This window comes from Ctenopharyngodon idella, chromosome 8 (genome assembly GCF_019924925.1).
Source record: "Ctenopharyngodon idella isolate HZGC_01 chromosome 8, HZGC01, whole genome shotgun sequence".
Taxonomy (NCBI): Eukaryota; Metazoa; Chordata; class Actinopteri; order Cypriniformes; family Xenocyprididae; genus Ctenopharyngodon; species Ctenopharyngodon idella.
This window is the reverse complement of record NC_067227.1, coordinates 9583688-9599672: the sequence shown is the minus strand read 5'-3', so window position 1 is coordinate 9599672 and position 15985 is coordinate 9583688. Positions and strand designations below refer to the sequence as shown.

Here is a 15985-nt window from a genome sequence, read left to right as displayed (position 1 = left end):
GATACCATTTTTTTTTCTTTCTAAAAAGGAATATAGTTATGATGATACTGCATTTTCTAGTATTTTTGACAGAAGTGTTGATTCGAGAATTTTTCCTCAGGGATACTACAGTGCACTGTCTGACGCGATAATGTGGTAGACGGTTGCATGGTTATGATTTTCTCTCTAATATTATCAATCTTGCAAGTAAAGAAGTTCATAAAGTCATTACTGCTGTGCTGTTTGGAAACATCAGAAGTTGAAGCTTTATTTCTCGTTAATTTAGCCACTGTATCAAATAAATACCTAGGGTTGTGTTTGTTTTCTTCTAAGACATTTGAAAAATAAGTAGATCTAGCAGTTTTTAAGGCCTTTCTGTACGTAAAAATGTGTTCTTTCCACGAAATGCAAAAAACCTCTTGTTTCTCTCTTAAGGGCCCGAGTGTGCTCGTTGTACCACGGCGTTGGACTAATTTCCTTAATCTTCTTTAAGCGCAAAGGAGCAACTAGTCTAATGTGCTGGAAAAGAGAGAGTCAATAGTTTCTGTTGTAACATCGAGTTCTTCTAAGCTGTCTGGTATGCTAAGGAGATGAAACTGTTCAGGAAGATTATTGATGAAGCTTTCTTTAGTGGTAGAAGTAATAGTTATACCATATTTGTGGCAGGGAGGCGGTTTTGCAGCCTTGGCTAAATGTAGTATACACAAGACTATATAATGATCTGAAATGTCATTGCTCTGCTGCAGAATTTGAACAGCATCAATATCGATTCCATGTGACAATATTAAATCTTAAGTATGATTACGACAATGAGTGGGTCCTGACACGTGTTGTCTAACTCCAGTAGAGTTTAGAATGTCTGTAAATGCCAATCCCAATGCGTCTTTTTCATTATCTACATGGATATTAAAATCACCAACAATAAGGACTTTATCAGCAGCCAGTACTAACTAGAAAATCAGCAAATTCTTTGATTAAAGTCTGTATGGTGCCCTGGTAGCCTGTATATAGTAGCCAGCACAAATGTCAAACAGGATTTGTCACTTACATTACATAATGTTACATAAGGCACCGTCACTTCGAAGGAATTATATTTGAAAGACTTTTGAGTAATACTGAAGATATTACTATAAATAACGGCAACACCTCCCCCTTTGCCTTTCAGACGTGGCTCGTGTTGATAATAGTAACCTTGAGGCGTGGACTCATTTAAAGTAATGTAATCATCTGGTTTTAGCCAGGTTTCTGTGAAACACAGCACATCTAGATATTGTCTGTATTGATTATAGTGCTTTTGAAGAAAGGGATCTAATATTCAGCAACCCAAGCTTTATCATTTGTTCATCAGTATTATATCCGTTTTTTTATTTGTTGAACATCAATTAAATTTTTACCCTTAAATGGGTTTGGGAGTTTTTTTTTTGTTTTTACTAATTCGGGGGACAGACACAGTCTCTATGTGATGGTATCTAGGTGAAAGAGTCTCTGTGTTGGAATTTATCAATTGTACTCTCTTTACAGCGATGGCCATTTTGTGTGTCTGGGCCACGTACGCTTCAGCTTCTCACGAGGCGGTGGCACCAGAGCTAGTTTTGCCTGAGGCGTTAGCGTCTGCCCACAAATTTTCTGTTTGTCCTGATAAGATCACAGTGGTCGCCCTAGAACCCTCTGCCTGTTCTGACATGACCACAGAGGTCATCAACAAACCCTCTGTCTACCCAGATATGACCACGGAGGTCGTTCCTGAACTGCCGGTCTGCCCCCTCACGACCACAGAGGTCATTCCTGAACTGCCTGTCTGCCTCGACACCACCACAGAGGTCTTTCACAAACTTCCTGTCTGCCCTGAAAAGACTACAGAGTTCAACCTGGAACACCCTGCCAGTCCCGTTATGACCATGGAGGATGCCCTTGAGCTCCTAGCCTGTTTTGACACAGCCCCTGAGGCCAACACTTACCTCTCTGTTCTCTGTGTTCCAGTTCTGCCTAATCAGCCGTGGTGGTCTTCAGCCGCACTAGCTCTGCTTGTGGTGGCCTTCTGGTGGTGGTCTTTTGTTCCACCATGGGGATCTTCAGTCTTGTCAACTTTGCTGTGGTGGTCTTCTGCTCTGCCGTGGGGGTCTTCAGTCCCGTCTACTCTACTGTGGTAGTTATCTGCTCCACCGTGGTGGTTTTCAGCCCAGCAGAAAGCTTCTTCAGCACCACAGCTCTGCCTTGGCCACCTGCCTGGCCTGCTCCGCCCTGGCCACTTGCACTCCCTGCTCCACCCTGGCTTCCTGCACTACCTCTGTCTCCAGTCCTTTCTCCACTCCATGGACCTGACCCTCTGTCCTGCCCCCAGGTCCACCCCTGCTCCACCTCCTTCCTGGACTTATCCACCTGAGGGCACTCCTCCCTTGTCCATTGCTACCATTTCATGAACTACATTTCCCATAAACCTTTGCCTGGACTCATCATGTGCTGATTACTTCCACCTGTTTGTCATTAGCTTGTTTATGTTTGCCTATTTATACCCTGTGTTCATTCATTTTTTTCAAAGTCTTGTAAGTGTCACACTGAATATCTGAGGGCTCTCTATGGTTTCCCGTGTAATGTTTCTGACTCTCTGCCTGGTTTCCCAGATTTCCCTGACTGCCTGTGTTTTTCTACCCTGTTGTGCTTTTGGATTATCTGCACTGTGCTTTGACCTATTGCCTGATTACGATTCTGGATTGCCCTAATAAAAGCTGCGTTTGGATTCACATTCTTTATATAGTAAAATTTCGTTTTTGTTCTTTTAATTTTGGGATAAAATGTGACATGGGAATGTTTTATTTTTGTGAGAATTATCCTGCAAACTCACAAAGTAATTTACCACAAACAAAAGACAAAGAATAGTAGATATCTGAAATGAGAAGCAACGAACGGTGAGTGATGGCTTGAGGGGAATGGGTTTACACTCTCTCACTGATAAATCTGTTGTGGGTATGCTTTCTTGCTCTTGGATCAGCACAAGGTTTCCACGGAGACTTGTCACTGCAGAGAGCTCCATGGCGACCAGAGCACGAGCACTGTTCACTGGAAAGAGACAAAGCCAGCATCCTGCTGTTAGTTTGAATGATTAATGTGTTCACGGTCAGTGAGAGCACTCCAAATGCTCAAACATCTTTGTGTGTTCCTGTACAATGACAAGGAGACTGTAAAGGTTTTGCAATATCATGGGTGCTTTAGAATCGACAAAGCTATCCAAAAAGATGCTAAAAATGCTAAAGCAACAATTTGCTGTAAGAATCTTTGCTTTTAAGGCAAGGTCTTTTAGATATGGTTTGAGCCCCTTCTTCATTGTATGGCTGTGGGATTCTTTCATCAATTTTATTATTGCCCATATGAAAATCTTAATTATAGAACGAACATGGAAAACAGGACAATATTTTGCATTCTGTTGTAAGTTCTGACCTGCTTAATGTTTGTAGTTTCATTCTTGTGCAGTATTTATTTTATTGTTGGTATCCTTGCACAGTAAAGCAGCTTGTTCCACAGATTAACTTGTTTACTGGTCAAGGTGCATTTAGCAGGACTGAATCCCAGTTATCCAGTATCCAGTATCCCAGATACTCTATTTCCACAAACTAGACTAAATCAAATGTAGATATAGACTGCAAAATATTAACTGTGCTCTTCAGAAAAAGGACCCTTCATAAACATGTAAAGTAAGCCCAGTGCGTATCTTTTTGTCATTAATACACAGTGACGTGTAGCCATCACTGAGGCTTAATTATCAACTCAAATGCAGCAGCAGTAATTACAGCTGTATTATGAGGCGCTGTCATGTGTCGAGAGCCCACTCACCGCCACTGACTGACGCCAAGTGTGTGGGTTTGAATTATTTTCTCATCTTCATCTTCGTCACTGAAAGCCTATATACAATTTCTTGCTCAGGTCAGAAAGGACTGATATAAACAGGAAATGTGATTGGCTTGTCTCCCTTTAAAGTGATTTGTTTAATGAAATCATCAATATCAGTAATTGTGAGTTCTTTGTATTGTTTTATTGATTTTCTTAAAATTAAAACTCTGGCCAGACACATACCCTACACAAACACAAAAGCAATGCAGTTGTTTTGTCCTGTCCAGATTCATCCTAAGTTGAATAAGGCATATTCCTACATGATGTTCTTGACTTACATACAAAAATATGTTTCATTGCTCAGAGGAGGATGTTTATAAAAAAACGATAGACTTTGTTTTGCAGAGATCATTTAGCATGTTTTATATACCTGTCTCTGCAAATGTTCAAACATGCAAACCTCTAGACAGGTTTTATTATGATGTAATGTAACTTTGACAGAGTGATGCAATTTATTTGCTTCAAATGGATTGTTTACCTATGCTGTGTATCTGTCCTGTTCATATGTCGTGGGGTTTTGGGCCTCAGTCATGATTGCCACTCACATTTGTGATTTGTGTCATTTTTTGTATGGTAAAAAGCATGTGCTAAGAACACACATGTAAAATAAGCAGAATTGTGATGTTATAAAGAGTTTACAGAGACATGAAGGTCAACATCAGTCCTTTAGCTGAGAGCTTGCTCTCATGTTGCCTATTGCACAAATAAGAAATTCTCTCTTTCCCGTCTCTCTCTTTCTCCCTCTCTCCCTCCCTCCCTTTCTTTTTTCTTTCTTTCTCACACACACCCACACAGAAACAGTCAAATCCACAGGCAGAGTGAGAGCGAAGGATGAGGCATGACACATAAAAGAGAAAAACGTTTATTTTCGCTTTGCTTTAGCACTGCGCTTCTCTTTTTTTTTTTCTCTATTTCTGGTTCTCTCAGCCCTCAGGTTATTTTTTGGATACTGATATGAAGATGCAGGTCTGTATGCCTTTCATCAGAATTGTTAAACAGGAGAGTGTTGTATCTTTGCAGCGATATCATAAGACAGGCTTCCAATATCTATTTTAACATACAGTCTCTACTGTATGATTAGTGAATCGGTGTATTCTTTTCATGGATTTGATCTCATAGCATGCTACTAGAAATTTCTTTGATTGTTGTATTCATATTTTTTCATTCTCTCCTTGTTTTTCCTGCTAATTAAAAAAAATAAATAAAATAATGTTCATGTGGTGCGCAAGTTTGTGATGTCACAATGACGTCTTGTGTGGTATAAGATTGTATAATGTATAATGTGAGAAGACGCTTTTGGGTATAGAGGTTCATAAACCAAAATCAATCAATTACATTTCACAGAGATCAGAAAGTACTGGTGATGATCACAATAATCTCTGTGCTAAAATGATGTGAATTTATCATGCGTGGCTGAAATGTTGCTGCAGATATGTTGATAATTGCATCAGTATTAATTTTTTTCTCAGCACGATTCAAACAGGCACACAAACATGTTTTTAAAGACGTTTTGATGCATTCAGGTGGCTTTGTCTTGTACATTGCTCCAGAAATCCCAAAAATGTTTTTTTTTCCATGTACTGTGTAGTTTTTTAGATAATGAAATATTGGTAAATGTTGGTATTCTTTGAAAATGGTTACCTTAGAAGAGCTGCTTCTATATGATCTAGCACTTAAGAATGTTCAGGTGGTCACTTAAATGTAAATGATCATTTTTCCTGTCTAAATGTAGTGTTTTGAGTATGTTTTATGAGTTTGCTTATTGCGTTACATTCCTAAGTATCAGTAAATGAGTTGGAAGATTGAATTTTCATGTAGTCCATTTCAATTAATTTTATTTCAGTACTCTGCCAGTGTCCTCACATTTGAGCATTTGGTAAACTGCTTTAATAAAACTTTATGGGGACATTTAGTGTATAGTATAGTAATACCAGTAATTTGTGACCTTATGGGGACATTTTTTGGTCCCCATGTGGAAAACAGCTTCATAAATCATAATAAGTGACATTTTTTGACAATGTAAAAATACAGAATGTTTTCTGTGATGGGTAAGTTTAGGTGTAGGGTTATTGTAGTGGGAGAGAATATACAGTTTGTACAGTATAAAAAAACATTGTGTTGATGGAAAGACTATCTGTAAAACATGCTTACAACTATATTTCTCATTCCTGTCTGTCTGTGTCTTTCTGCAGTGATTAATGGTATGAAGTGGTGATATGGCTCTGGATATGGAGAGAACAGTCTCTAAAATCATGTTTGACTTCCAGAGGAACTCGACCTCTGACGATGACTCTGGCTGTGCGCTAGAGGAGTACGCCTGGGTGCCACCTGGCCTCAAACCTGAACAGGTAACACACACTTAATGTCAACATGAAAGCATTTGTAACTCAATTAAGAGGGATAGTTCACCCAAAAAATGTCTTTTATTCACATAATAACATTGATCAGTGAACATAAACAAGCTCAAATGTGTTGTGTGGTGCACAAGAATGAAACTCGTTGGTTCTCATGCTTGAGCTTCCATTTAACATACAGTATTTTTTAATGTGCTCGCTGATCAGTGTTTATATGTGAATAAAAGCCCAAATGAAATCTGTTCATCATATAAAGTGATCATACCTCTTCGGAAGACTTGGATTAAACTGCTCCATTCATATGGATTTATTTTACCATCTCTTTATGAATGTTTTGAAGCGTCAGGATAGGCTTTCAATAGAGGGTCAGAAATCTCTCAGATTTCATTAAAAATATCCATTATTTGTGTTACGAAGATGAATGATAGTCTCATGTGTTTAGAATGACATGAGAGTGAGTAATTGATGACAGAATTTTCATTTTTGGTTGAACTAACCCTATATAACTGATAACTTTGGGTGAAAGATACTGTAATATTCCATGAGAAAAATGCTAAAGGCAAAAAATGTAGGGCAGTGTTTGCTCCTATCACAAAATTATTGTTATATATAATAATTTATTTTAGTCACTTTTTTCATAATTGTGTAATTTATTTTCTTTTCATCATTTGTTTAATTCACATTTATTTGTATAACTTTTCACAAAACATATAATTTCTAAGCAGTTTCACAGAAAAAAAAGCATATTTCTACATTACAATTAAGTGTAATATGTTGTTAGAGGTGACTGTGTCAAAGTAATGTCCATATGACAAAAATGTACAGTTTTAAGGCAATACAGATCATGCAGTTAGCCAACTTCATGTATTCATTTAAGCAAAAACAATGAGCTCGGTGAAAGCAATGATTACATGTTGTGATCATAATGATTACAATATATATAAAAATTAGGCAGTTGTGCGTAATGATCCAGAGTTTGCGTCATCTGAAGTCCTGGCAAGGGTCGGTCAGTCATCTCTTCACAGGTGTTGGTCATCTGAAGTCTTCATAAGAGGCTGGATCCAAACTGGAGTTGGTGTAGTCGCTAGTTACCTCGGGATGGGCATCCTGTAGAAAACTGAAAAGCAAATGGAAAATAATTAGCGTAGCTGCTGTTCATACCATTTCAAGCAAAGATTATGGTAACATTTTACAATAAGGTTCATTAGTTAACATTAGTTAACTACATTAGTTAACATGAACTAATAATGAACTGCACTTATACAGCATTTATTAATCTTTGTTAATGCTAATTTCAACATTTAATAATACATTATTAAAATCTTGTTAACATGATTTAATGCACTGTGAACTAACATGAACAAACAATATAATAAATACAACTGTATTTTCATTAACTAACATTAACGAAGATTAGTAAATACAGTAACAAATGTATTGTTCATGGTTAGTTCATGTTAGTTAATACATTAACTAATGTTTAACTAATGAACCCTATTGTAAAGTGCTACCAAGATGATTGTGTGCATTTGATCTGATATAACTGGAGTATAAGGTTATGAGATGCATTATGTGAATGCTTGGCCGAAGATACATGTCTTAAATCTAGATTTAAACTGGAATAGTATCTCTGAGTCCTGGACATTATCAGGAAGGCTATTCCAGAGTTTAAGAGCCAAATGTGAAAACACTCTCCCTCCTTTAGTGGATTTAGATATCCTAGGTACAACCAGAAGTCCAGAGTTTTGTGATCTTAAAGAGCGTGAAGGATTGTAGGGCGATAGAAGATCAGTTAAATACACAGGAGCTAAACCATTTAGAGCCTTATAGGTCATTAGCGATACTTTGTAATTGATACAGAACTTTATAGGTAACCAGTGTAGAGATGATAAAATTGGTGTTATATGATCAAGAACAGGTAAGAACTCTAGCAGCTGCAATTAGGCTTCAAATATGCAAGCTTAAGCAAAACATAATATTATTTCTTTCTTTTGATTTTGAAATGAAACTTGACACTGATGTATTCTGACGGGTTTCATTAGATTCACTTAGATTTAGATATCAATGATCTTTGCTTGTGAGGGAGATGAGGATCGCTGAGCATGTCTGATTTGCTGTTGAACATTTCATGGTTGAGCAGATGGAAAGGAAATGGCTCATGTCACAGAATGAACCTGTAAGAGTCTCTCTCTCTCTCTCTCTCTCTCTCTCTCTCTCTCTCTCACACACACACACACTCACTCACTCACACACACACACACACACACACACACACACACACACACTTACTTTTAAAAATTAGAAATAAAATAAAGAAAATATGGTTACACATTTTTACCAAAGACACAAGCACCTGAAAACCATCAGACAAACTTATCAGACACACTCATATCATATCTTACTGTCACAAAATATCTCAAAACCATTTAATCTCAGATGATAATGTCCCTCTCTGTTAACTAAATCTAAATCTGTAATGAATCAAAGCAGTACATCACACACATTTTTTTGGAGCCTGGTGCGTTTTCTCCTTTAATTCGGTTTGTTCTGGCATGTATAAACACAGCAGTCACGTTCAGATCCACACGAAAATATTCAGTCTGAGATCGCTTAAACGATTATGCCATAGATGACGTCTCTCCTTCTTCTCCTGTCACAGTAGATGTTGACTCGCTCTTCTCAAAAAGTGTAATGGTTCATCTGGCCGCTGCCTGTTCCTGTTTCAGTTTTTTCTTTAAATCGCAGCAACCTTAACCCAGCGATACAAGCATTCACTGCCAAAGAAGCAAAGGTAGCTTTAATCAGGGAATAGCACTGGACTGGGCACCAGCTACTCGAGAGCGAGACAGGCTCCATGCAAGAGGTCACAAAACCTGTTAACATCAAAACGGAGCTCTGCATCAAGAAAACCTTCAGCTGTTCATCACCAACACACCCACCAGCCCACTGATTCTAAGCTAACCCATCATGATCCAGTCATCTCCTAAAAAGGAGGGTGAGATTTTGAAATGGAGCAATTTCTGCCATAACACCTGCAATAGATCCGTGCTTCCCATTGTATCTCTCAACTGCAGGTCTCCATTATTCCATTAACGTAAAAAAAAAAAAAAAAACTATGTTTATCATGACCTGCATGGGGTGTTCAACAAAGTCAGCTTAAGCCCAAGATGAAAAACTATCCACTGTCACTATCTGAAAGGCCATAGAGGAGTACATGGAGGAGGCATTGCATTTGGGGTTCATTCAGCCATCTACTTCTCCATCTGCTCCAGGTTTTTTCTTTGTGGAAAAGAAGGATGAGTTCTTTTGTCCGTGTATTGACTACTGTGGTCTCAAGGCTATCACCATCAAGTTTCTGTATCCTCTGCAACTAGTGTTTGCTGCCATTGAACAGGTCTTTTCTAAGCTCGGATTTTACAGTGCCTACAACCTGATCCATATACATGATGAAAATATTCATCTTTCTTTGGTAAAGCCATTCTTTTGTTGACCCAGTAGGGTTGAAACTTTTTTTTGTCAAAAATCTTAGAAAACTAGTGTTTAATCAACTACATGTTTTTTTAAAATGGAATAAGATTGGTGTAGTTTACCAGTCTGGCTTCATTAAGCATCATTCTACAGAGACAGCCCAAAGTTTTCAATGATTTATTGATGACTGTGGATGCTGGTGATTCAGCAGTGTTAGTTTTATTAGACCTATTTGCTGCCTTTGACTCAATAGATCATACGATGCTGCTTTCACGAGTAGAAGAGTATGTAGGGTTTCAGAGTAAGGCCCTAAACTGGTTTAAGTCATACTTGACTGCTAGAAGCAATGCAGTGAGGCTTGGCTCACATACATCGAGAGCGACGTCGCTTATATGTGGTGTGCCTCAAGGCTCTATCCTGGCCCCCACACTTTTTTCACTTAATATGCTCCTGTTGGGGGACATTTTTAGGAAACATAACATCGCATTTCACTGCTATGCAGATGACTTGCAAATATATTTACCGTTAACCAATGGAAATAGTTTAGAACCTCTAATGTCCTGCCTCTCTGATATTAAAGCATGGCTGGCTTCTAACTTCTTATATCTTAACGAAAACAAGATGGAGGTTGTAGTGTTTGGCCCCAGAGGAACCAGGGAGTTAAATTTTGGCCCACTGTCAATGCATGTTAAAGAATGTGTTAAAAACTTGGGTGTTTTATATTGATAGCTCCCTGTAATTGAATGCACAGATAAATCATGTGGTAAAGTCAAGCTTTTTTCATGAAATCTGGCCAAGATGAAATCATGTCTGACGTTTAAGAGTCTCGAAATTGCAATACATGCTCTTATATCATCAAGGCTTGATTACTGTAATTCGTTATATAAGGGTATTAGTCAAGCCCCTATCCACGTGAACAGATCACTCCGTCCTTGGTCTCTCTACATTGGCTTCCTATACTGTACAGGATTGATTTTAAGCTTCTTTTATTAGTGTATAAATCTCTGCACTGCCTCGCACCATCTTATTTATCAGATTTGCTAATTAAGTATCAGATGGGAGGAACATTGAGATCAACAACTCAAAATTTACTTAAAATTCCAAGGACCAAGTTAAGCCAGAAAGGGGATTGTGCATTGGCGGTGCATACAACTTAAGACACACTTGTTTGCCATGGCGTATCGTGCTTGTTGATCATTTTTATTTTTATTGTTGTTGTTTTTTTATTATTAATATATATATATATATATATATATATATATATATTTTTTTTTTTTTTTTTTTTTTTTTATATACTGAGATGATGTAAAGCACATTGGTCAACATGTGTTGTTTTAATAGTGCTATACAAATAAAATTGACATTGACATTTAGATGTGTGTTTGGTTCATTGTCATGATGAAAAGTGAAAGTTCTTCCAGCACAGCTTATGAGCTTATGCAAGGGTAGCATAGAGGTTAAAAATTATACCTCTGAATGAAAAGGTTACAGGTTCAAACCAGATGAGAGTAATTATTAACTCGTTTTTACTGACACATATTTTTTAAAAATGAAACACTACATTTACAGGGAAATCAACAGAGGTGTGGTCATTTCATCTCTCGTAACACAAATTCATAAAAATAAGCAAATTTCCCTGCATAGTGGGATCTCACAATCTATACCCAGAAGCCTTGGTTCTTGAAAAATGTAATTAGGTATGCTTAAGCAATATCTCAGAAATAGCAATATGTCTAGGCAATTTCTCAGCAATATCCAATGGAGATTGGGATATTGCTTAATATCCCAGCCCTAACACTTGCCCAAGCATACCAAATAAAATTTTCATAATAGCATAAGGGCATATGAATATTCCCCTATTGTGGGATCTTGTAAATCTGGTCATTTTTTGTGTTTATAAACTTAGTTATTGTGTTACATGAAAAAAAATGACACAGGATATATGCATTGTCCTGTAAAATTTGGCAAATAGGGATCTACTTTATATTTGATGTCTTTACTATGTACTTAGATAAAAATAGCCTTGCACCTATTTGATATAGATTTTATAAATACATGTTGTTACATTGTACTTACATTTGAAGTACCTGATTATAATTTATTATGTAATTACACCGTTGACGGTACCTCAACCCTAAACCTACCCAACTGCAATAGCAGCAAATACACATCTGGCAGGAGTTTAAAACAACATGCATGTGCGCAGTAAGTGCGTTGTATCATATGCTTATGCTTATGTATAATATAGTTAAACAGACCTATATACAGTAAAGTGAAGTGGGACCATAAATTCTACAATAAACTTGGTATAATATGGTTTAAGCAAATATTTATAATTAAGCAAATATTTATAATATTTAAAAAATATATAAATTTTTATTTATTTAATTTATTCAAACACTTCCACAGTATAGACAAGAGAATGCAAAAGCATATTCTGTACATTTCAAATCTGCTTTTGTTTAACATTTCTACAAAACACATATTAACCCTTGATCACTATTTTTTTTTTTTTTTTTTGTAATGTCAAGTTGTTTAATGCCAGAAATGAAGACATACACACTGATCAAGTCCCCTTTATTTTACACAGAGCTTTCAAGTGGTTTATGCAAGTCATTAGAACAATTACCGAGTACAGTATTTGTACAATATGTCTGTAATCTGTATTGTGACAAAACATGTTCCTAGTTGTTTATATGAATTATGTGATTCATTTGCCTCTATCTATTTCTGTTTGCATGAACACAGGTTCATCAATACTACAGCTTTTTCCCAGAAGATAAGGTCCCTTATGTGAACAGTATTGGTGAAAAGCATCGAATCAAACAACTCCTTCAACAACTGCCACCGCATGACAACGAGGTTTGTTAGTAAAGTCATAACTCAAAAATGTTTAATACAAAAATGGATAACAACAGCACAATAGTTCAGTCCTAAACACAGTTTTATTCTTTGATTTCATCTTGAGTTCAGCTCGTCTTTACTCATCTCAACACTACACTCACAGAAGTATTTGTAGAAGTATGCAATTATTTCAGACCCTGGCAACAGAATGTGGAATGTTTTTTATTTATTTATTGAGAAATAAAATTTAAATAACAAATATAATTAATTAATATACTATTTGCTCCACTTTCCCACAAACATGGCAAACAATGCAGCTTTGAAGATTACATTCTTTGTTATAAGTCAGAGGTCCATTACTGATGCGTAGATCCTCTGTTCATAAATGTCTGTTTACTATACAAATTTGCTGGTCAGAAATCACCAATCTCCACTGGTAGTGAATGCAACATTACATGAGTATGACTGTGAATGAAAATAACACAAAGTCTAGAGTGACTCTACTTTTAGTAGGCTGATCAACTTGTGTCTTGCATTACAATTGTGTACATACTGTAGTATTTGTGGCTCAGGAGAATTTTTGTCATAGTACTAAAATTTGAACATAAGAACAAACTGGAGTAAACAACACACTGTGTTACTTTGGTCAGAAATTATCTTGTGAATTTAAATCAGATCCCAAGCTCTTTGATAGAACAATTGCCTTCTAACATGCAGTGTCAGTTTGCACTGTATTGTCAATTTATGAAGTAAAAACGTCTATATATGGATCCTGAAGTCTGAATCATGTTTTTGTTGCAGAATCTTTACCTTTGTGTCTGTCTTGTCCAATAATTGCAAATTACACAGGGCACTACATAGTTAAACATAAGTTATATTCAATTTCTGGCCTTTAGGGAAACTGTATATGTTAAATTCCCCATTTGCAGTTTTAAATGCAATTACAACCGGTTAAAGATTTAGCCAATTCTAGTATGTGCAAGAAAATCTGTATAAAATTATGCTTTTTCATAAAACAAAAAGCCACTTGATGCTGTATGTTACTGTGATTTTAATTAACCGTAGTGTTCTGGCAGGTCTCGTCAATCAAGCTCATATCAGCTGACTCTCAGCTGATCCACGTCTAACTGTAGGAATATGACGTCTATCACAGCATCCCTATAAAGGTCCATTCAGTATTTTCAGCAGCTGTATCGTGTTGTTTATTACTCTCCTCCATCCCCAGCTCCTCCTGTCGTCCAGTCAGGACTTGGCCTTCTGATATTCCTCTTCGAATCAGACTCTCATTGATCTTGATTTATGTTGTTGCATTAAATCATAGTCATTAAGAACATTAATGATATCTGCAATATATTTATGTTTTCGCTGTGCTCCCTGCTCTTATCCATGCTAGGCTGCATGGATGGGCAGGGAGTTCTTGTCCAGAACAGCACCATACCACCAATCCAAACTATGCTAACTGTCAATCATCTTTGACAAAAGTGTTTCTGACAGAACCACAGGTAGGCGGTGTTCTTAGGCAAAGTGGAGTAAATATTATAAAAATAATATACATAAATATTATAAAAGGCATATTTATTAATAGCAATAATCTGTATAAATAATTCCTGTGCAAAGAAATGTAGTTTATTCATAACTTCATTCATAGCTGTTTATGACTGACAAGCAAAGTTGCAACTTGGTGCATTAGAATTGAATGTGCAGTCACAGGTGTATGTTCATCTGCATTTTATAACGCCATTGAATGAGGCTCATCCATTAAGAATTGAGATGACCCGTGATGATGCTTACTTACTGATGTCAGGTTCGGTACTGTACCTCACTGGATGAAGAAGAAAAGCGGGAATTAAAGATCTTCAGTAACCAGCGAAAGAGAGACAATCTAGGCAGAGGCACCGTCCGACCTCTACCCCTCACTATAACTGGAGCTATATGTGAACAGGTACATGTGAGAACTAACTTACAGCAACCCAGAGACTGGCACAAATTATAAGCGATAGGAACAGAACATGTTTTTGAACCATTCATAACAATGCAGGCAGTGATAGTCTTTTAGTGGAGATATGCAAGCTTTTGTTTCTCACCCCCATTATCTTACAGATGTGCACATAATCTCATAATGCAGTAATTTGCATAAGTTAAACATTGACTGATCGACCAATCAACTACTTTTCTGGACGTGAACTAGATTAAGAAAAACGAGTAGCTATGCAGATGTAGTAAAATGACTCAGTATATTTTTCAGTAATGACTGCATGTTACATTTCATGTTATAGGCTGCACAATAAGATGCAACAAGCAGCAAATGACAAAATGTCCCTCTCTCACAGTGCGGAGACCAGATCAACGGTGGCGATATCGCAGTGTTTGCCTCACGGGTTGGCCATGGCCTGTGTTGGCACCCGCACTGTTTCGTGTGCTGCATGTGTTCCGAGCTATTGGTAGATCTCATCTACTTCCACCTGGATGGCAAGATCTACTGTGGCCGCCACCATGCTGAACGACTTAAGCCACGTTGCTCAGCATGTGATGAGGTAAGCCGACCATGTAGAATCCAAGTATCTGTCCACTAGCTAAAATCAACCTTTATCCTGTTTGCATTGCTAAACATTTCCTGTAGGTGACCTATGACAAGTCAGTACCTAGAAGCCCTGCTTTAAAATATAAAATCCCTCACATAAATTGTGAACATTAAAACCCATGTTCACATGTATGATTTTAATAAATCTCTCTCTTTTTGCAGATTATCTTTGCAGATGAGTGCACAGAAGCAGAAGGGCAGCACTGGCACATGAAGCATTTCTGCTGTTATGAGTGTGAGGCCCCACTAGGTGGTCAGCGGTACATCATGCGTGAGGGTCATCCTCACTGCTGCAACTGCTTTGAGTCACTTTATGCAGAATACTGTGACTCTTGTGGAGAGCACATAGGTAAGGGAGGACCTCCATGAATCTGCATTTTTTCCTCATGCTTCAATCCACAGAATTACTGCAATCCACTGCATGTCCTAATGCACAGATCTGATCTTTTGACCATATCCAATTTTTTGTCCCGCCTGTTTACATTCATTTTAGGCACGACTGTTCTAGCTGAACGGAAATAGATCGGAAAATAATGGTAAAATCTATGGCTCATTAGATCTAGAATTTTTAAGTGAAATAAAGTAGTGCTGTAAGATTACATTTATTTGAATGAATATGAATGAATTAACAAATAAGAGAGAGATTGTGAGTGTGATTTACAGTACCTGTGTGCGTCTGTACATCGTCTCTATGTGTAATAGTGAAGCTTGTGAGTTTAACTGCAAAATCAGCAAAGTTGTCACCTTGTTGCTGAGAAATATAATGTAGTGAAGCTGTTTTATTTATAAAATTCACAGGGCAGTTTCTATGCTCCTGAGTGCTGAATGTTTCTGTGTTCACAATTACTTACCTATATATATATATATATATATA

At 37.2% G+C, this 15985-nt stretch overlaps 1 protein-coding gene across 3 annotated transcripts in view; it reads left to right on the top strand.

Moving 5' to 3' along the window:
- Nucleotides 1-15985, top strand: part of prickle2a (prickle homolog 2a) — a 68678-nt gene that overhangs the window by 40304 nt on the left and 12389 nt on the right. For 2 of the 3 annotated variants that reach the window (XM_051902965.1, XM_051902963.1), the window contains exons 2-6: nt 6057-6212; nt 12435-12548; nt 14335-14472; nt 14861-15064; nt 15274-15460. In XM_051902965.1, the coding sequence (XP_051758925.1) occupies nt 6081-6212; nt 12435-12548; nt 14335-14472; nt 14861-15064; nt 15274-15460 (775 nt within the window). In that variant the 5' untranslated portion in view covers nt 6057-6080. Of the gene's footprint in view, nt 1-4644; nt 4831-6056; nt 6213-12434; nt 12549-14334; nt 14473-14860; nt 15065-15273; nt 15461-15985 lie in introns of those variants that run through there. The other variant, XM_051902964.1, reaches the window with a different exon arrangement.